Source organism: Ornithodoros turicata, chromosome 1 (assembly GCF_037126465.1).
Source record: "Ornithodoros turicata isolate Travis chromosome 1, ASM3712646v1, whole genome shotgun sequence".
Taxonomy (NCBI): domain Eukaryota; kingdom Metazoa; phylum Arthropoda; class Arachnida; order Ixodida; family Argasidae; genus Ornithodoros; species Ornithodoros turicata.
The window spans coordinates 25,496,264-25,519,400 of record NC_088201.1 but is presented as its reverse complement, the minus strand read 5'-3'; the positions used below and the strand labels follow the sequence as shown (position 1 = coordinate 25,519,400).

The following is a 23,137-nucleotide window of genomic DNA, read 5'->3' as shown; positions in this document are numbered from 1 at the left end:
CGTTTCGCCGTCCTTGTGCTTGCATGGGTTCGTGTTGTGCTCGCCTCTCCTCGTCTGGTTGGGATATCCGAATACTGCACCTGAACAAGGAATCAGTGTCGGGATAGTCCAATGACATGCACACCGAGGGCTGCGTGTACGTTGCGCAGCGTGTACGAACTACCAGTTGGAGAAGGCGCCGCATGGGAAGGAGTACTCAACGCGCAAATCGCCGTGACGGCGGAGTGCAGTGCTTGCCATGAAATTCTCCAAACACCAGCAAAGTAGCGCATCTCCATTGCACAACCATATTGAACTACACCCCAGTATCTCGAGCGACGGTAGTTGTGAATACGACGGGAGGTGTCCCAGCCATCATATTTGTCACGAAGGGAAAGCATCGCTTTCACGTGCGCGAGCAGCAGCTCTGACGCGAAAGATAGCTGGAATTAAAGTACTCAATTTGCGTCCTTTCAGCAACGCGGAAGGGGGAGGTTCACGCTCTAATGAGAGCAGCGGTGCTTGGTTACAATTAGCCATCAAGGACGTCGTTTTCAAGAGTTTCGAGTTTTCGTTTTCCGCGTCTCTACCACCTGCCACGACATAAGAGGGCTGGTTAAGCCGACGGGACCAGCGCGATAGCATCAGAGGTGATATGCGGACGTCGCGAGCAAATATTCGCTTTTCGAGTCTGACCTGCCACCTTCTTGCATCCAGGGCCGGCGAGAGAAATTACGGGCCCCGGGGATGGGTCACGCCCGGGCCCCATCCTCACGTCTCGATAACACAGTCCAAGTATTTCTTCTTTATATTTTTACGACAGGCCTTGGGTCCCGCGGGTCCCTGAAGTGGCCCGGGCCCCGGGGCGCCATCCCCGGCTGTCCCACCCTCTCGCCGACCCTGCTTGCATCCACCATCGAGCTCAAGATGTTGCTGCTAAGCATGTGGTACATGACTTAGAGTCGATAACACTGCATCAAATACACAGTCCTTGAGGAACTTTATGAGTGGGGTACACCTAAAACTGTATCAGTATAACTTGTCTTGTGGAAGTGACAACCTTTTCTTCATCCTTTCATAGCTGACGCTTCCCTACATATTTCTGTAATTATCAGAATGTGGTTCTATGTGCTCTATGTGCACATTGCAGTAAACAGGGTAATTTGAAGGCATTATTCGATATTCGAAGTCAAATATATTTGCAATATTCGTTATTCGATTCGTATTCGACATTTTTACTATTCGCACAGCTCTAGAAATAAATAATAATCACAATAAATTATGTAATAAAATAAAATACTCAAAGCGGTAGACTCTGGCCAGCAGATTGCGCTATGGAAATGAGCCGAAACCAAAACAGCACGCCTCAGGAGTATATCACCTTCGCCGACGGAGACATATCTGGGCCGCAAAGCGGTTCATCTGGCCAGCAGATCAGAACCTATCCAATCATAGCCATAGCTTCAAAGCACGTGGCCCTCTGACGTGGAATGAGCGGTGTGCTCCCCGTTCTCCTGAGGCGTACAGCTTCGGTTTCGGCTCATTTCCACACCAAAATTCAGCAGTGGATATTTCAACGCACGTGCTCGTTTGCGGATTTTTAAACAGAATGGCTTTCAACGAGGATTGTCTCCCATCCCCTAGGTAATTAGAGAATGTCCGCCTGGCTATATAACTCAACTGCAAAAACGGTGCCTATATGCTGCTCTCATAGCCGCCATAAAAAACAAACAAAAAATGCATAAAGACAATAAATAAATAATATGCCGCAAAAAGGAAAGCAAAAACAAAACAAACAACACCTTGCACATATTCATGCGTATAAGCATGTAAGCTTTTATAAGGACGAGGAAGTAGTACTTGATGCAAGTTGAGGGTCATCAGCAAGTCAAGCCGGAATACTGATCAACTAAAACGGCTAGCCTTTTATTTCTCATTTGATTAATTTTAATTCTGCAACTTTTAATTACACTATAGCATTTTAGATTTACACTTGATATGTCGGCACCTAACGTCAACAAGAGATATAAGTTGTGACAATGAGATGGGGGTGATTCACCGCTGAAGAGCAGTACACAGCACGACGCCTAGCAGCTAATGGTGAGCACACAAACAGAAGCACGACGAACATTGGTACGGTGCAAGGACCTACGTATATAAACGAACCTCGCAATAAAAAAAAAAGCGAGAGGCCGGGATAATATTAACAAAATTCGCAAGCATTATTATTATTATTACGCCCGTTATAGGAAGCGAAATTGACAGGAGTCCGCACGGCATGTCATTGCCATATCACATAGTGTGCCCCCCCCCCCGTCCCCCCACAACGTACAGCGAGCTCCGTCCAATACTAATCAAATTATTTTGATTGACGTAAGGATCCCTTGAATGAACGGCACTAAACGGAAGCAGCTTGAGACTCTCACCTGTAGGAATGTGTGAAAAACGACTACGGCACGCATTCGGCCAAACCGTGATAGCAACAAAATATGTAGCGTTTTTTGTCGTCCGCACACAGAACTTTACCGCATACCACGTTCCTATCCAAGCATCATCTCGAATGACATCTGTCTCTCCCTAACTTGTTGAAAACGGGAGGTGTGCACCTTTTGGTGACACTTATGCAGTCGTGTTAATTGTCACAAAAAAGGCGTACGGCCCACGCTTTCCACAGAATCAGAAGTGATAACGGTATCCGCATTCTGTGGTTGATGATTGATGGTTTGATTTTAAGAAAAAATAAAATGGAGACTTTGGCTTCACTAGCATTGCATTACATTCTGTGGTAATGGATGGCTTACAGCGTGTTGTGTGGTGAAGCTGTTTCCAGAGTATGGTCGAACGTTTCTAGTTAGTCCTGCGAAAATGAAGAGAATTCGCGAAATCACTTAATATGTATTTGTACCGACCTAAAAAAAAAGAAAGGAATCTGCGAAGCACAAACACAGCTACTTCCTTTTTCTATTCTTTTTTTTTTTTTAGTTTCTGCTCTTAATAAGCATAACTTAGTTATTAGTGAGTTATATTAGTTATAAGTATAGGTGGTGGTGGAGTTATATTAGTTATAAGTATAAGTGAACCACATAACACGCTGAGGGCCAACCATTGCACAGAATGATAGCGTTATCACTCTCGATTTGTGGAAAGCACGGGGCGTACGCCTTTCTGTGACAATTAACACGACTGCATTAGTGTCACAAAAGAAATACGTCTCCCGTTCTCCAAAAATCAGGGGAGAGAACTGTGTCATTCTTGTCGATGGTTGGCTAGGAGCGTGCCATGCGGTGAAGTTCTGGCCAACAACACCCTTTCACCATCACCACCACCACCACCACCGGTCTGGCCAACAACGGCGAGCCTATCCTGCCATCCCACCCCCCGTTTTAAAAGTGTACAAATCTGAACTACGTAGAGTTTCTTTTTCATATGTGGCTTTCCAGTGGTCATTGCAATGTCGGACCTTAGTCGTAGCCCCGGGTTGCCAGCACACACTTTTTTCATCCCTCACAACCGACGCGCTACATAATTACAGACTACTCAAATGAGCACTGAATATACCATTTTAAAATGCCAGATCTCGAGTGTTGCAAGGATTCGAAAGCGTAATCTCCCTTCGAGCCTCATTGTTGTAATTCTTTCCTCGGCTTGTCGCACGCTAGAGGAAAAAACCCTCGAATCAAGAGCCCATCCTCTTTATCTCCGCCGAGCCTATAAATGTAGTCGTTCACAGTTGACAACGCATGTTCTTTTTCCTCACGGAACACCTATCAACCTCTGCCATTATCTCTCATTTCGATCGACACGCAGCCCTACGACGACTCCTACTTTCAGCTTGTATGCTTGCGAATGGGAGCATAAACAAGTTTCAAAGATTCCAATCTGAAATGGACGTCAAAGACTCAGTCACTTGACCTCCTCCTCCTCCTCGGACCAACCTCATCGGACCAACTCTGGAGACCGACCGACAAGAGATAAGATCACGCGGCCTTTTGTTGTTGCTTCTGTTTTCATTGGACTTGTATCATGGGGGTCACAAAAGAAGCTCCCTGTCAAGGAGCGTGTTCTATATACTTACTTTCGGGAATCTAACTGTGATCCAGCATGCACGAATGACCGTGTCGAACAACAATGAAATAAACCGGAGAATCTGTTCTTTGAGTGATATGGAGTGCTGCCGTTGTAGAGATAGTCTGATGTGCGCGGCCTGCATTGGTCAGTTGTAGTTTTATCCGCAACTGATATAATATGGCAAGAAAACCGATTCGTAAGGTGTCTGCAGTTCAAAAAGTCTTCCACTCGTGTTCGTCCTAGCGTGAACCGTGTGACGTACAGCTGCGGTTAATTTCAAGGTGTTAGAACATCCTATAAGTAGGGTTCCGGGTTTTCGGAGTTTATTTCTGGGCGTTACCGGAGGATGTTTTTCGGGGTGTTTTCTTCAAAAACGGAGTTTTTCGGAGTGTATGATTTACAGCTCAGTTAACATCCAAAATTCGGAGAAATCTTGACGACGCACGCACGGTTGTGCAGCGAAAACGCAGTTGCCACATTTATTGCTCCAACACTAAAGAGACACAAGCTTAACAATACATCTCGTGCGACGCACACCGAGGTGTTCCGCAATTCCAAATGCACCCTTTCCGTGTGTAGTGCTCACTGTTATGCGGCAGTACTTACATACGACAACCTCTGCATCGCGATCGCGGGACGATGTGAACTCCTCGAAATAAGGGTATTCCTTGACGTAGTCGCAGGGCAGCTTTCACTTGCGTCCCATCTTGTCGTCAGCACTGCAACTAGTTGCCCTTTCAAAAAGACCACTCCGTTTGACCCCGGTTCGATGCTTATTTTAGTGCTTAGGTCACGTGTAGGACAAGGAAATCGGGAAACAGACTGGGGGTAAACCCGGGCGGTGAATCCTCAAGTGGTCGAGATGACCGCCGAAGAAAACGCTAGGTCACGGAAACCATTGTTATGTTGCGGTGAGGCCGGTATGCGATATCAGAAGAAACCCGGGGCACAAAACAAGGCCAAGAACATTAACCAGGTTATCTTATCAGGGAAAACATCTACCAAGCGGAGTTTTCCGGATTTATCCGAATTGCTTAAAATTTTATCGGAGTACGTTTTTCGGACTTTTTCGGTTACAGCCGAAAACCCGGAACCCTACCTGTAAGTCGCGAGGCGAACCAGTTTAAACCTTGGGAAGGTCCAGCTGGCAGTCGTTCCAAATGTGTCTTACGGGCCAGTGTCTTGCAAGGGGAAGGTGTTACACCTTTATTTCCACGAATTTCTTGTACAGGGCTGGAGCGTTCGCTGTCGTGTAGATGATGCTTGCATGATGTACGACAGTCAATTAGCGATGCTTGTGTACGTTTTGTTTGGAGAAACGAGTATTTTCGTTAAAGGGTGATACGCATGGACGGCTATCATGCTCTAAATAAATGTAGAGTTGTTTGATGCATGGTGGGTGTCCGTCTAGCGTCGTAACATACGAGGGGTGTTCAAGTTAAACCGGGACTTTCTGTCTCCTGAGTGTACAAATGGCTCGCGCTACTTCTTTTTCGTCATTTTCACACGCGACAGGCCTCCGCGTTCACCAGTGGTGGTCCAAAGTTTGTGCAAAACAGAAGACACGTGCTGGACAAGATGGCCGAGAACGAGGTGAGCGCGCACATCGAAGAGCGAATTGTCATGAAGTTTCTCGAGAATGAAGGCGTAAAGTCATCTGAAATTTACAGAAGACTTCAGGCTCAGTATGGCCACGATACACTTAGCCGCAGCAAAGCGTTTGAGTGGTGCAAACGGTTCCGAGACGGCCGTACGTCAGTGCAGGACAAACCCCGGCCGAGGCGGCTCAGAGCTCAGTGTCGGAGTTCCTGAGAACATCCAACTTGTGGAGCGCCTGATCCTCAAGGACCGACGGATAACATGTCTCGAACTGGCTCGAAAGACGGACCTTTCTGTGGGAACGTTGAACACTATCATTCATAAACACCTCCAGTTTCGGAAAGTTAGTGCCCGTTGGGTCCCGAGGCAGCTCTCCGTGTTTGACCGGCAGAGAAGACTGGAATCTCCCAAGAGCTCAGGTACCGTTTCGACACTGAAGGACAGCCGTTCCTTGATCGGATCATCACGTGCGATGAAACGTGGGTGCACCATTTCACTCCTGAGTCTAAACACGCATCAAAACAGTGGAAGCACCCGGGCTCGCCAGCTCCCAAGATGTTCCGAAGCACCCCGTCTGCGGGTAAGGTCATGGCCACGGTTGTCTGGGACAAGGCCTGCGTTGTTCATGTTGATTTTCTGCCCAGTGGTACCACCATCAATAGTGCATATTACTGCCAGGTTCTCAGGGATGTGCATAAGGCGCTGAAGCAAAAGCGGCCGGGCCTCATCACCAAAGGAGTCCTTCCTACAGGACAATGCACGCCCGCATACCGCGCATCTCACGACACGCACCTTACAGGAACTTGGCTGGGAGTTGCTGCCACATTCCCCTTACAGTCCAGACCTCGTCCCCAGCGATTTCCATCTCTTCGGGCCACTGAAGGCGTTGCTTGGGGGCCGCCACTTCAGCTACGACGACGAGGTCAAGAATGCGGTCCGATCATGGCTGCTACGCGCCGGTAAGGATTTCTACGCTGCTGGCATCCAAGCCCTCGTGAAACGCTGGGACAAGTGCATTAGTGCAGCTGGAGATTACGTTGAAAAATATAACTAATTTCTCGCCTGTAAGTTCATTTTACTTTTGCGAAAAATGAAAAGTCCAGGTTTGACTTGAACATCCCTCGTATAAGTAAATGGTGGAGGTGGCGGCGGTGACAGCAGGAACAGTTTGTCGTTGTTGGCCTCACAATACAATACGAGGTTCTGGCTTTTCATTGTACAATCATTACCCATCCCCAACACAAAGAAAAAGAACAACCTAACTGAGTCACTGCCATAAAGTAAAAAAAAAAAAGAAAAGGAGGGGGAGAAAATGCACATAAACGCGGTTGTTTACTTCCCAAAATGAGCTTTGAGAGGCTCATAACTTAACGAAGGGAAACAAAAAAAAAAAAAAAAAAAAAGAAAGAAAAGAAAAGAAGAACACATCATAAGGCCACTCTATGTAGAGGGGGGCGGGGGAGGTTGCTTTCCTTAGGAAAGCCTTATCTGTGACAATATTATATAGCTGTGGTATTAATTGAACACATTCTGGCTGAGATGTATTGTGATTTCGACAAAAGTAACTGGCATCAGCCGTTAAGAAAGGTTTAGGAACAAGCCCATTCGAATAGTACTTAGAATCTTTGCTGCGCCTTTATGCATTTTCGACGCAGAAACAGTCAATATTTCTAACTTCGCGTGTCGAACCTGCAAAGACAGAAGAATGAAGATACCCATAGGATTACACAAAGTACCCCAGGAAAAACATTACGTCCCTCTAAGCGAACGGTGCCACGCCCTAAAAATCGATGTTTACAGCCTCTTAGGTGTAAGAACTAATAGTTGTAACTGTAAAACGTTATTTGCGACGCTTCCTGCAGTGTCTCTACCGTAAATGAAGCTGCATCGCGTAGCTGGTTTTACAGACGATGGTCGTTCCCATAACACATGGCATCTCTCCTGGGCTGGCGCCCCCAGGTTCCACAGCGATGCGCACGGGAGAACGCCTGGGAGAAGGAAGCCCCCAAAATTGAGATAGCCCAACCAGCTGTCAACAAGGTGCTCGAAAATTACAGAGCACGCGCCAACCGAACTGTATAATTTTGACACTTTGCAGAGCTACGCTTTGTGCGTCTCCAGAGATGGATAGATTCTTGAAGGAAATCGCCCTGGAGAAGTGTTTTCGCCCCATAAATACGAACACACCTCGTCTGTAAAGTGGTTCACCGACAGGAAAGTTACAAAAAAGAAGAGGCGGGTATACAACCCGGTAAGCAGTAAACAACAAACACTATGACGATTGAAACGGACCTATGTACGTTTCAGTATGGGCAACACAAGTTCAGGTTTTCGGCATTAAGTTTCCTGGAACTTCGGGGGGGTTATCGGCATTTATTCCGTTTCGAAAAATTAAATTTTTGGCAGTAATATTTGGACTAGAAAATAAATGCCCGAATTCGGATGCTTATATAGCATTACTGAAGCACGGTAATACGTGTAATGCTAAATGTTAATGCAAAAATTATAGAACTGGGATTTTTCACAAATTTTCGTAGGTATTTTCACATAAATGAATAAGTAAGCAAGTAAGTTTTCAGCGCTCTTGCCCTTGCGACCCATCTAGAGAAGCGAATCGCTCGAATTGTGAATACTTTCAACAGGTCAACAGAGGGAACTGATCGGGGCAGTCGAAGCAGTGAATGCCTTCACTGGGGTTCATTCGCTGCGTAAGCAGTGAATGGGGAATGCGATTTATTTGGAGTACAGTTCCCAACTCAATGGGGCATACTCGGGTTTTATCGGAATATGGCGAATTTGCCAAAAAAAGGAAACAATCGGCGGGTGTTTTTTGGCATATTTAGGAAAATGCCGAAAACCACAAACCCTATTCATATAACCTCAAAATCAGCTGTTTCAAATGCCGATTACGGGCTCTTTCTTAAAGGTGCGATGCTTTGAAGTCTGTTACACATGTGACAGCAGTTTGCTTCGTTAGTCACAGAAGAGCCACACATTCACTCGCTGCTCCAGGGTGCCCGGAGTTCGCCTGCCTCCTCGGTATAGGCAAACATATTTTGCCACTAAGCCACCTTGACTTATTTATATAAATTAAGCATCGTTCGAGTCACTAAATGAAATCTGGCAGACAGGTTTCCGACCGATTCCAGTGAGGCACGGCCCAAAGTTGCCACAAGAACTGCGGGGTGTCCGTCGCTACTTTTTTTCTTTTTTCGCTCTTGTCAGTCCTCGGCCGTACACGAAACATTCCTGCCACTCTTGTCCCCTGCGAGACGAAGCTCTTAAAAGAACTCGGCAAAAAGACTGGCCACCACATACACGCGAGAATGGCCTCCAGGAACGGAAAGCATTGGGACGTAAAATCGACTTTTCGACTGAGGAGTGCTACTGGCGGTATCGGGAACAACTTTTCCTGTCACTGTGACGGGCAAAAGAAGCAAATGCCACCACAAGGGCAGAATCTTGAAGGTGACTTGAATGGGTCACGTAATTGGTGGAGACAGGGATCTCGTGACTGGAAGCTTACGCAGCAAGCAACATAGGTGGGGCGACACACACGCGAAGAGCAGTGACGACGACGTTGGTGACGCACACCACAGGGAAACTCGGGTGACGCAAGCCATGGCATTTTCCTCAACCCCGCTCAGAGAGTACATGTCTAAAGTTTTATTGTTTCTTCGAGTCACGTAGAGCGTAAACTGATACGAAAGGACGCATGCATGCGCCTGCGTTGCTTTACGTAAGCGATTTATTTAAATCGGAAAATATCAGTCTGCTCTCATGTTTGGCAATCATGTTTGTCAACGTTTGTGATGTTTGTCAATCAAGTGTACCTTCATCAGAAGAAAAATAATGCTCGTTACTCCTATAGAGGCATAGAATTACGAAAGCAGCGAGTATGCGTGAGTATGGCTTTGCAGTGTCATATTTGAAGATGCACTTAAAAAAAAAAATCTGAACTTCACCGCATAACACTCTCAATCCCAACTGGCATTGAGAATGATATCCGTCTGTCTTCTGATTCTCGAAAACGGGAGGCGTTCTCCTTTTCGATAACACGCGCCGATATGCAGAGGTAAACCAGGTTCGAATCCCGGCACCGGCCGTGCTGTCTAGCTGTTTTCCCTAGGTTTCCCTCCAAATGCTCTAAGGCAAATACCGGCATAGTTCCCCGTGAAGTCGGCCAAGGACGCTGTCCAGGTGTTCCTGTGGCGGCGTTTGGGTGAGAAACATTTGAACTACGGGACAGCCAGTGAGCCGCGGGTTACACATCTTCAAATACATTTCACGTACCGCACTGAGGTATCCAGCACGTGCGTCTCTCACCGTCACAGTAAACCACAAATCTCCTAGGGATGTCCCAATAAAGTTGTAAATGCCCTATACGTCCGGGACGTCCGGAGGACGTCACATGGATGGATAAAAAGTTTGTTGCATTTTGGACATCGCAGGAATGTCCAAAAATTGACGTTTAAGTTTGTCGCATTTTAGACGTCACAGGGATGTGAAATGGATGTAGAGAACGAAACACTGCTATACGCTTTGCTTTTCACCTTCATTTTGTCGTCTCGTTATTCCAGAAGCATTCTAGCGTCTCATGATGCAGCTATAGCACCAATCGAGCAGCTACAGAAGGCACTAAAAACATTTATTTGCCCAGATATACCACCTCTCGTGTATCATAAATGGACCTTATTACAAACAATGATCCGGACATGCTACGCATGCTTCGAACCTATTTTTTATTTTATTTTTTGTCAACATCACCTTCGACGTAAAGAGAACCATCGGTGCCATTGTGAAAAGTGCATGCAACGACCACTGGCGAAGAAGCATTCCACATACCTCACTCTGAGCTTAACTTTCGAATGCCACCAGGAGTTCAGGACTGTCTCGGCCACATGCACCCATCATCTATATAGGCTGTGCCTCAATGTTTCCAATACACTGGCCGTCTCCTGTTGAAACTAGGAAAGGTTCCCTCGCCCGAATGCGTCGTCGCAGAGGATGCTGCAAACGTCATTCAAGAATGCACTAAATACAGAGACCATCGCCGTATCTTAGAATCATTGCTGGCCCACCTGGATAACCGCCTTTTCAGCACCGAAAAATTCTTAGGTGCTGGCCTGTGGGGCATTTGTACACATATGCATCTTTACAAATTCAAGATCAGTGTAAAGTACTAAAGCCAGCTGAAAAGTATAACATCAAAGTGACTCAAATACACTGAACTTTTTCTGTGTCTAGAACATTGCAATAGACGGCATTTCGGGACCATCCTACGTGCAAGAGTCCGTGATATCTCTAGTTTTCTCATAAAACGGCATCGAGCCAGGGTGACAACGGTTCGTTGATGGGAACGAGCGCTTCGCAGCTTTTCACATAAGCTCGCAAAGCGAAATTTTATTGCGAAAATCCTCTCAATCGCAAAAATTCTCCGCGTTACGAAGGGTACAGCTTTTAGTGAACGCTGAAATGACGTGGGAGCCCTCTGTACACTGTTCCGTATATGTGATAACTGAGCCCCCATGAGAAGGAAGACACACCCTCCGAACGTTTTACGGTCTATATGTCCCGAAAACGTTCATCAACAATTACTCCTATTCCCTCTTTTTTTTTTACTCCGAACGTAAAAGAAGCTGTTAAGGTTGAACGCTACTGTCATAGTCGGCTATAATAATCTATCCATATTTCTCGTGCCGGAGCCCTTCCTTTCTTACTTCCGAGAGAAGCAAAATGAAGTGCTCAAACAGCCGAAGTTGTTGCTCATGTCCTTCGATCTCCTACTGCTGCCTCACTTGTAGCTCAACGATGACCCGTGTATGGAATTTCACCTTGTCATAAATTTACCTCCTCGCATGGAAACCCTCCTGTTCGATTGCACACAACACAGGTACACACAATACGCGCATAAATCACACCACGTGAGTAGCGGCAGCCCCTACTGGATCCGGGTTCCGTTCGCCTGTCTTGAGATTTATACATGCCTCTATTAATCGCTCAGAAATACCACCTGAATCTGTACTTCCTCAGGTTTTCTGATTCACAAGATGCAGATACACGCGTAACACCGTGTACAACCTGTTACACAGAAGAACCTGTACGGAAGCCTTCGTTAGGTCAGCACAGTGTACCTCCTTAATAAAATTTAGGGTGTTTTTTTTTTCCTATGCATTAGTTTGTATTTTAATTCTAGGGCCTTATCTTTCGAAAGGTACAACCTTATTTAGATTGATTACATTTCTGTTTAAATATTCTGGAGTGCTTCGTGCACAGTAATTTATTTTCCACCTTTCGGGTGTAAATGTCCTGTCCTGTGGCACACACCTTTGTGGTGTAAGTTTCACACCATACTGAAGGGTGTTCTGTAAGACACCCTTCCTAAATTGTGCATTAAAAAAAATCACCACTTCAAATGGCACATCCTACAGAAAACGCCACTTCAGGGGGGGGGGGGGAGGGGGGATGTATTCTGCACTGTTTCAGATCGGTGTTTTGCAGGCATCTTTTTGAACACTGTTGTTACACTTTTCGGTTGAACGTCCGCAAGAAAAAATAAGGTATTTATTTACAAAAACACCCCTTTTACAAGCTGAAATATGCAAAAATACTGTGTGGGGTGGTCCTGACATCGTTTCCCTGTATTCTGAAAATGCACAACTCAACACTAACACTTTTAATATATTTCTCATGAAATAGGAACCACGACTCCCTCCGTAGTAAATTATTGCAGCTTTATCTCTTCTACAAATTATTTCTAAACTCATTATTACATATCTCGCCAGAAAATTATATCTCACACGCAACGACCATAATTACAGGCGTTACATATGTTGAGTCCTCCGCTCTTTCTGCTGGCAGAGGTGGAGTCGAGTGCCCTTCACCAAGCGCTGGTCGTGATACATGACCCAGTCATTGTTGGAAAAGTGTCGTACTAGCACAGTTTTCTGAAATATCATTGCGTACGTTCCGTCTACTGCCGTTGCCATGTTATGTTGCAATTTTGGGATACGTACGTTTCTCATGTGACTACATGGAATGTGCGTATTTATTTTACAGTCGGAAACCGATGTTATTAGCCTCTGTGGTCCATTGTGGTATGAAAAACCAAATATTTAAATGAAAAATACACAACTGTGAGTCTGAGATATCTTAATTGGTAAGGCCATGAATTGTATGCAAATACATATTTTTCTTTACATTTTGCTACTGTTATCATCATAATCACGTTTTTTCATGACGTGATTGTGATCATGCATCAGCTGATCCATGCAGGCCTACTTTTGAGCACAAAACATGGTTATGCTTACGAAGTTATAAGGGCTGTACATATTGTTGACATTTTATTAAATGTGTCATATTTCCATATAAGAGAACATATTTGCACATTTCAATATAAACATTTCTCGAATACTGTATAAGTAGTAATTTTCGCGAGGACTTAATTTTCGCTAATTTCGCGAAACCTATTTCTCCGCGAAATTGAAATACCACGAAGTAAGTGACCCCCCTAAGAACGCTGTGGTGCAGAATCAACGTACCGCGAAATCACGATCCTGCGAAATATTCCCCAAACGCGCGAATTCCCGTACATTAAGACCGCGAAATTAACCACATATACAGCATGACTTTTCGTTGTTATTAGTACGCAAAAACATCTAAACAAACACGAGCGACAACAAGGAGGCGACGTTGTGCTTGCGGTCACTTCTCGATGTGATCGTAATGTCCCTGTGACCACTTTGGCCCTCTTGAAGAAGACGTCAAGGTGCATAATGGTCTTGTAAACGAGGCCATGTCAATATTATTTTTTGTGGTGTTTTCAGGTAGTTTCTGATTGGCACATTTTCGTTTTCATTGATGTTGAGCAGAATATTAGACATTACTGCCAATTTCGTACAGCAGCCTCTCCGTCGTAAACCGTAGACTAAGTGTTTAACTACAATCACCAAATATGTCTTCTGGGACGACCACCGGTGGCATCGTACGACGTATAGAGACTTTTTTCCAGCTGCAAAAGTACACTACCGCACGTTCGACTTTTGAACATTATGGACATAGTTGCAGACTGCTAGCGAGGCTTGGGCCGGCTGGCATTGGAAAGTCTACCTGCTTAATCTATTCTTTCAAAATTTCGAGGAATGCCCTGAGGATCACGTGCTACATAGGTATGCACCATCTGCCATTGCAAAAGGTGTCTTTATAATAGCCTCTATCTCCCCCCGAGCCCTCCGGGTCCGCGGACAGTCCAGGAGGAAGTGCGCGGCACCCGCCTCATCAGCCCACACCCACACCGCGCGTGCTCAACCAAGTGGGCCAATATGAACGCAGGCAGTTATAGAGTTGTTAGCCACTGGGCGCGTTAAGCAGGCTCCCGAGCGCTCTTTCCCGGGTTCTCAGGGGAACGTACCCATGGTGTCTCCACTCAAAGCCTGGTCCGCACTATTGCGTTTCAATGCGTCCGTCAGCGTTGCGTCCGTCTGGGAACCGACGCAAGCCCCTTCGAAAGCGACGGACGCATAGGTTCGCCAAGTTCAATTTTTCGACGGAGCGACGCAAGAAATGCCGGTTGTTGGCCCGGTAACCATGCCGCCGCGCACACTTATCTTCTTTTACTTCACTTCACTTAGTCGACTGTAAAGCCTGGTCCGCACTATTGCGTTTCAATACGTCCGTCCGTCAGCGTTTCTGTGTGACGGACGCATGGGTTTCCAATTCACGTCCGCACTTTTGTGACGCTGCTTTACGAGAAACAGCTTACAGTTGACTACATGAAGTGAAGTAAAAGAAGATAAGAGCGGGCGGCGGCACGGTTACCGGGGCAACAACCGGCATTCCTGGCGTCTCTCCGTCTAAAAGTTGAGCTCAGCGAACCTATGCGTCCGTCGCTTTCGAAGGGGCTTGCGTCGGTTCGCAGACGGACGCAACACTGACGGACGCATTGAAACGCAATTGTGCGGACCAGGCTTTAGCAGTTTCTCGTACGTTATCGTTGCAAAAGTGCAGACGTGAATTTGAGACCCATGCGTCCGTCACACACAGACGCGACGGACGGACGTACTGAAGCCGGGCGCTGCGCATGAGCGCCATATATTGAGCTTTCTTCTGTCGTCTGCTTTCTGTAAACATGGCGAAAGGCGGGGGTATTGAAACCCCCAACCAAGCCAACCAAATGGCGCGTACACCGGAACATGCGTCGCGGCCAGAAGTGATACCGCTTTTCCCTAGCATGAGACAAGGGGCTCGAAGGGTTCGCAGGGGCTCGCATCGGAAGTTACTTTGGACGTGTTAAGTGATTCCGGGAAAGAGGGAACGTTCCCGGAGCACCAACTTAACGCGCCCACTGACAACACGGGCGTACAACGATCATCCGCCCCTGTGGTTACGGCTGTGTTAATGGCCTACCGCAAAGTGTACGAAGTAGGCCGCAGGCTAGTTCCCTAGTGGGAACCGGGCCGCTGTGAAGACCGAGTCGCAGAAGCAGATCCGTCTTCTGCCATGCGGGCGACTATCGCACTGCTTAGAGGTGACCGTCGTTGCATTCTTCGACGCTTAGTGAAAGCCTTAATGAAACGCTTAATGAAACATGTTGCCTCGCACCAGTGGGCAATTGACATTCCTTCCACATGCAGGCTTGCAAGAGTTGCCACTCTCCGAATGCCACGAAATATTTCTTGTCAGCACAAGCGTGTCTTGTCGCGCTGACTTGATCGAACTGCGCATGTGCGCTGCGTGCTCTCTCCTATACCCACTCCATCGGGTCCCCCCTCCCCACCTCTGTTCCCGTCGCTCCGCCGGGTCGTCTGCTAATATTATCGGGAAGCAGAAAAGGAAAATACAGAAGACGAAGGAATGCACATGTACAAATTTATTGACACGGTAAACATATAAACAAGAAGCAACATTTGAATGAAAGTAAATCTACACGATGATTACAGAATACTGCAGAATAAATAAATAAAGAATACATACTGCAGAACAACAGAAAGCGTGACTATCATATTGTACAATCTTTAAAGGAACCTATTCGGTTTGGAGAAAGTAGATATCATTACGCACATAGCACGTAATGAGGCGCATGAGCAATTCGCTTGATCCTAGCACAACTGTAGAATCTTCAGGTGACAGGGGCTACATACTCGGGGATCGCAGGGCCACGAACAGCTGTCGGTGTCTGAATGAAAGAAAAAAAGAAAAAGAAAGAAGAACCTGTTAACGATATGGTAAAGCAGAGCATACGCAACGTTAATTGGCTGAATACGCTATCTAAGATATGCTATCGGCCTTAGGCCCATACGCACCGACGTGTCGACTAATGACAAAATTCGGGGAGCCAGGCGTACGCGATACATGCTGTTTTCCTTTTCATGGACATCAGTGCATCACACACATTCAAATAGCAGAACAAAACCCAACTAGTAACGCGATACAAAATAGCACATGAACCAGGTCATGACTCATGACCGGCAGAAAGTGACGTAATACGGGACAAGACGTACTGTTGGGGACACGGTTAGCTAAAATCACCTGTCAGTACTTCGGCGTCCCATATTACCTCGGTTGCGCTTGAAAGTGTTGTGCCAATATTGTATTTGAAGGTGGACCTTCTGCAGCACGTGTTTACTACTCGAAAGAAATAGTCTTGCAACATCTGGAGCCTTGACAAACCACAAAGTGCTGATTTTAGACAACCGTGTCCCCTACAGTACTTCAGTTACGCACACTGTTAGGCGGCAGTATTAAACGTCTGATCGCTGATATGCATCATACGTTTGTCTGCTTACCTTTCATTCCGGCGTTCGTCTATGGCTCGAACATCTTCGAAATCCACGAAACGAAATCATATCGTCTGCCCACACGGACGCCAGCTGCACAACGGTCAGACGGGTCGGAGCCTTGGAGGAAACGAACGCGAGTGAATCCACCGGTTAAATGAGCCTCAGCCAATCATGATCCAAAAAGATCACGTGAGGGACTGGAGCCAATGAAAACCACAGTGCCGGAATTTGGCGGGAAATGCCAGTGGCGACACTATTATCGCAGCGGCGAAACCCGCTCACTGTGCCTCCCCTGCTGACGACCAGGGAAAATGTGCGTCCTGGGCCGACTTGTAAGGGAACTGTGCCGACATATGTCTGAAAGCGTCTGAGGAAAACCCAGAAAAAAACCTAGACAGCACAGCCGGCGCCGGGATTCGAACCCGGGTACCTCCCAGTCTCGACGTGACATGGCCAGTACGCTAACGACTGAGCACGCGAGCTGGTTTGCGAGAACTGGGCTCCCCAATCTGCCGTCACGGTAGTGACTAGCAAAATCTGGAACGCATCCTTCTCTATTGCACGTGCTACCAGCCTTTCAGGACTACACTTACAGCTAAATCAACTAGGTTTCCACCCTCTCACTACGACGCAATTGCTTGGTTCATGGTGAAATCAGACACAATAACGCGCTGCCTTAGGACTTTGGTGCTCACTGTATTATAGTTTCACCAACCACAAGTAATGAATAAGTCAGAGTATAGCACCAGAATAGCCTGTCGCGATGAAGCACCCCAATCGTCGTCGACGTCGTCGTCACCATCATCATCATCCTCAAAATAAAGTGTTGTTCGGAGGGAAATAAGTCATGGTATTGTTGGAGTAGGCGTAAAGAAATGAGCCGAGGACTGTTCTGGTTGCGAGCCTGGTTACAACTGATCTTTATTTCGCGCGTGCTAAACCCGTGCGTCTCGAAGTGGCATTGCCGATGGCGCTGCTACATGGCCCTCCCCCTAGCGAGGTGCTGGAAACAGTGAGTGGTTGGTTGCCAGGTTGGGAGACCAAGAAACGCGGGGGCGTTTGACGTGTCCAGGTGGTAGGAAAAGATGCGAATCAGGAGGGACGGGTGGAAGAGGCTCAGACATGAGCGAGTTGTGCTTTGCATTGGCACAGTGGATGGACGGTGGCGCAGGAGGAATGTCGGAGTCCAGGTAGGCGGGCTTCAATCGCTCGAGGGAGACGGTGTCTGGACGTCCCTTGATAATCACGGTGAAGTGGTGTGGGGTCCGGTGGGTAACTGGGAAAGGTCCGGAGTAGGGCGCCTGTCCAGATGGCGGTGCTGGTATGCCTTGGAGAAGGTGGAGTGGCGAGCAGAGCTCGGTCGAAGTGCGTCCATGATGAGACGGAGGTAGGAGACGTAGTCGACCTTGCTGGCTGGTGGATCGTCCGCTGGTGGTGATAAGAGTTCGCCTGGAAGGCGGAGAGTTGTGCCGTAAACAAAGTTCGGCCACAGTGCACCTGAGGTCCGGCTTGAAAGTGGTGCGGATGCCCAGGAGTGCGATGGGGAGGACTTCAGGCCATGGTGTTTGTGGTGCTGCTCTTAGCGCCACTTTGAGCTGGCGGTGTAACCGCTCCACAAGGCCGTTGGACGCCGGATGGTATGCGGTTGTCCTGATACGTTTTTTTCCTATACAGTTAGTGAGGGCAGCAAAAAGTGCGGACTCGAATTGCCGACCCCTGCCTGTAGTGATGATGGACGGGGCGCCGAATCGGGATATCCAGGTGCTCACAAGGGCCGTGACAACAGTCGATGCGGTTGAGTCAGGGATTGGGACTGCTTTGGGCCAACGGGCGTAGCGGTCAATGGACGTGAGAATGTAGTTATAGCCTTGACTGTGGGGCAAAGGGCCAACGAGGTCGATGTGCAGGTAGTCGAAACGACAATCAGGCGGCAGAAATCGTGACGGGGCTAAGTGAGTGTGCCGGTGGGTTTTGGTACGTTGACATTGCACACAATTCCGAACCCAATGCTTGATGTCAGAATGCATCTGAGGCCAGACGTATCTTGTGCCAACACAGGGATTCACCACGTAACCGGGGGTGGGGGGTGGGGATAGCTTGCCGTTGCTGACCGCTCGCGAATGGACATCGTCATGAGATTAGCAATAAAAGAAAGGGGGGGGGGAGACATGGTGTGGAAGTGGTGGAAAATACGACGACGAAGCATTAAGGGGACGAAGGGTTGAGGCGAACCCTGTGAGGTGTCACATGCCACAGGAGTTGCTGATGCAGGGAGGAGGACATCTTCGAGTTTGAGGTTAGATGTAGAGGTTCTGCGGCAAGTGGAAAGTTCATCGTCAGAAGACTGCGCGGCTGCCAGAACTTCGAGCGAGAGAATGTCGAGCGGCTTGCGGAGGTTGTTATGGAGTTGACTCTGCTGAGGGCATGGGCCACAGGATTGTTGGCTCCGCTCACGTGCTGAATATCGGTTGTGAATTCCGATACGAATGAAAGCTGACGTATTTCACGGGGAGTATATGCGGTACCGGAGGAAGAGAAGGCATACGTCAAGGGCTTATGGTCCGTGTAGATAGTGAATGATCGACCCTCTAGGAACGAATAGTCCGAATGGTGTTACAATTGCGTTTTTTTGTTTGTTTTGGGATATCCTCTTCAGCCATTGGAATTTGATGATAGGTGCGCACCAAGTCAATTTTTAGGACGTGGTAGCCCCTTCGATGTTGGCCGCAAAATTGAGGATGTTGGGGATAGAGTACCGGTCTGGTGCAGTTGCACGGTTCAAGGCGCGGTAGTCTCCACATGGGCGCCAGTCCCCAGTCTTCTTAGGCACCATGTGGAGTGGTGAGGCCCAGTTGCTGGACCATGGCCTAATGATACCCAGCTCGAGCATGTGCTCGAATTCTGCCTTTGCGATGGTATCATTTTCAGGTGCCAGGCGACGAGCACGGAAATGGATGGGAGGACCATGGGTAGTGACATGGTGAACCACGTCGTGCTTCACTGGCTGGGTCCAGTCAGGCGGTTGTGTAATTGCAGAGTATTCTTGCAGGATGGAGGAATATTTACATTCTGGTGTGCAGAATGCCAGAACCCGGCAAGGTGTTTGGGTGCTTCGGAGCCCGTGGAGAGAGAGGTTCGTGGTGCTGTCAAGCAGACGTCTGCGAGATACCGAAGGACAAGGAGACCGAAATGCTTGAGGAAATCTGTACGGATGATGGCGTGTGTGACGTTGGCGACGTGAAACAGCAATCGGAAATCTCTGCGAAGACCCAAATTTAAGGTGATAGGTTGCTGGCCATTACAGGAATGGTGGTAGCGTTGCCGAGAACGGTGGAGTTTACTGCTCGGAATAACGCTAACTTCAGCTCCAGTATCCACTAGAAACCGCCTGCCGGAGACACGGTCGACAGCGTAAAAGAGGAGACCGCTATGAAGGCCTTGTCCACCTGTCGCCACTAGTGGCTGGCCGGAGCTTTACCCGTCCAGGAGCACGGCTGTAGGTAGTGGTGAGCCTCTTCACCGAACCGACGGTGATACCAACAGAGGCCGTTGGACTGAGCACTGCTGGACCTTGATCTTGAACGGCGGGTTGAGCCTGATCATCTACGGTAGTGACGTGGGTTTGGTGATCGACGCGTCGTTAGAGCTGCGACAAGTTGAGTCAGGTGGATGACTTGCAGGGCTAAACCGTCGATGGTAGACGGGCGCGGTGAGTGTTCTTGTGCAAGGACGTTGTCAACTGGTGCACTTACAGAGATGAGCTCGGAGCCAACGCTTAATGATGTAGGCGTTGCAATCTCCATTACAGCATCGGCCAGTCCGGCTAGCTCCTCCGTGGAAAGGTTCGATGCGGTAGCTGAATCCATTTGAACGTTGCACGGTCTTGATATTAAAACCAAAATAGCCTTCCATATCCATTGTGGATACGGAGAGAACATGCTCACGCGCTGCGCTCATGTGCACCACTTTATTTTGTGGGTTGGCCGCACGGCGGCGCCAATCTTTTCTCAAATGGCGAAATTCGGTAGCTTTCAGTGCATATTCTTTCTTACCCTAGTGATCAGTCGCTTATCAAGAACGGTTCATTTCATTCAGTGTTGGCCCTTGACGCGCCAACTATATCACTGCAACAGGTTATTGTGTTAAAACACTGAGTGGACGATACACTGCACAATTTATAGTCCTTTCAAAGAAATGTACAGGGGAAGCCATTTGCCACGCAAGCAATGCTTTTCTTCTACGAAGGCGGTCAGGACGTCCCAAAGGTTGCTTTACAATGTATTACAAACACATGCTCAACATATTTAAATATTATATATTTAATATTTATATTGTATCAACGATACTATTTAAACCCCGTACGCATTTACCATCCTTGAAAACGTGCCATTCGGAAACCGATAATCAAGCCTTCATTAAAAGTGGAGGACATAAGGAGGTACGATGCTACGAGATGGAACGGTACACCTAGAGGCGAACAATAGTGCTACAGTCTATTCATCATAGCACCAAAGCCGAGCGGTTTCATGTATTTCGGGAGTCCGCTTATTTTCCTTAAGTACAGGTTGCTGAATAAAGCAGAGGAAGGCAATTTTAACGTATTCCTTTCCCACGAAGCCGTACGCCTTTCGCTCGACGATTTCTCCGAAACCACAATCTTTTCTCAATTCGTTTAAAAAAATGACAACAAATGGAGCAAACAAAGCAAATGCACATGCGAGCGAAAATGTACGGGATCTCATTTGTAGCAGCATCCGCTTATTCACTCTGGGCTATCTCGCAGCTTGTCAAGTTGGGGAACCCCCCGCCCAACGAGCGCTATTGTTCTTTCGACCACCTCGACCTCCCCAAAAACGAACTTCCGGGAAAAAAAAAAAAAATGAAATAAGGTATTGAGTGCGCGAAGACGTCCCGAGAACAAATAGTTGCAAGTTGAACAAGTTTGCATACACGTACGCAAGTTTGCGTGCCCACGCTCGCCGCGAGTGTGGCACGCAAACCAGCCTAGTGCGATGTTCAACACAAAGACGCTGCGAGGGCACCACCACTCATGCTGGTCCACTCTCTGGTCGGCGGCACCTAATTACAGGGCAGGTGCTCTGGCCGTCCGCGGGGCCACGATTTATGGAGGGCAATTAAGGAGCAGACCGCCTTCATGCTGGTCTCCACTTTCATCGGCTAATTTCTATTGCCGCTTTTCACGCTGCTTGTCTTTTCAACCGCCGGCCAGTGACTCGTCGCAGGGACTCACGGATGCGGCCAGCGCTACCGCTTCGCCGCTAAATGCGCTCTTACCCACTCCCGCCCGACAACTGGAGCTACCTCGAGCCACTCATTATCACTTCGATATGTTCTTCAATCACGGAACTCCACATTCGAAATAGAGACATCGACGGAGTATTAATCAGCTTGAGCCAAGTAGCAAGGACATTTATGGGTTCACTAATATACGACGCACACATCGGTGGAATCAGAGCAGTAGCCTCCGGCGAAAGGTAATATGTTGTTGCGTGGAACCCCTGCTCGCATACAGGACAATGGCACGTACATCGAATGATTTGTGTCACCGGGTATTCTATTATCTATGTATACTTCCAGTTTACATTCCCCGTTAGCTTTAATTCAAGTGTGTGTCCTGCATTTCGTTTAGAGGAAACGACGTATGATATATCTTGAGTGTTAGCAACAATTAGGGCTACAACATAGGCCTCATGCGCCGGACGCATCGGGAAGGGTAGCGAAGGAACAGCCAGCGATATTCTTGAGCGATGTCGTTTTTTTATTCCGTGTTAGCGCCGCGAAGCAACTGTGGCTATGAGCGGCGTTGCGGTGTGGACTGATGGAGAGAGGACAGCAGGAAGGAGTTGGGGACAGGGGGAGACTTCAGGGGGAACTGTGCTGACATTCGTCTGGAAAGTCTTCGGAAAACCCAGGGAAAACCTCAGACAGCACAGCCGGTGGTAAGGTTCGAACCCACCACCTCCCAGTCTTCAGCACGACCTTGGCTACTACCAACGATGATGATGATGATTATGATAATTCAGCTCTTATGGTACAGGTGAGCCAACACACCAACGAACTCCATACCACCCATCCACCCTACCGCCAGCGTACTATGGCTCAGCGCAACAGCGGAAAGTCATTTTGGGCTCTTTATGGGCCTACATCCAGTAGTCCAGTCGCCTTACTTTCCTTTCGTTCCCTATCGCGTGCACCCATTCTTAGACCGATTGCTCCCTTCTTTCGTCGACTCACATGGACATTGGATATCAAAGGACGAGTGATACAGTATAATTATTGTTATGAATAACGGTCTATGACATGTGGCAGCTGCGGATGCCGAACAACATTCATGACGAGCCTTTCCGCGTTAAAGTCTCTGTTAACAATGTCCATGTGATATTAGAGCTTGACTCCGGAGCCAGTGTGACGATTGTATCAGAAGATACATTCCGAATAACGTTCCCTTCACGGAAGTTCGACTCTTCAAATGTTTTTTTGAGGTGTTACAATGGAGAACTCACTCCTGTTTTGCGGAAGCTGACGTGCACTGTCAGTTCAGAGGAAGAAAGTCAGTTCTGCCTTTGTTCGAGTAGACACTGGATGAAGACACTCGATATCCCTTTCTTGCAAGACACAAGATGCGAATACGCTTTCATCTGTTGAAGTCATTACTAAGCAGCACAACGACGTTTTCTCTTCGCGGCTAGGAA

The 23,137-nt window shown here is 47.7% G+C and overlaps 1 protein-coding gene across 1 annotated transcript; it reads right to left on the bottom strand.

The window, feature by feature from the left end:
- Window positions 1-17,416: 17,416 nt before the first annotated feature.
- Window positions 17,417-18,451, bottom strand: LOC135379773 (uncharacterized). The gene has a single exon (XM_064612480.1). The coding sequence runs from the start codon at window positions 18,449-18,451 to the stop codon at window positions 17,417-17,419; it is 1,035 nt and encodes a 344-aa protein (XP_064468550.1).
- Between the last annotated feature and the right edge of the window lie 4,686 nt (window positions 18,452-23,137).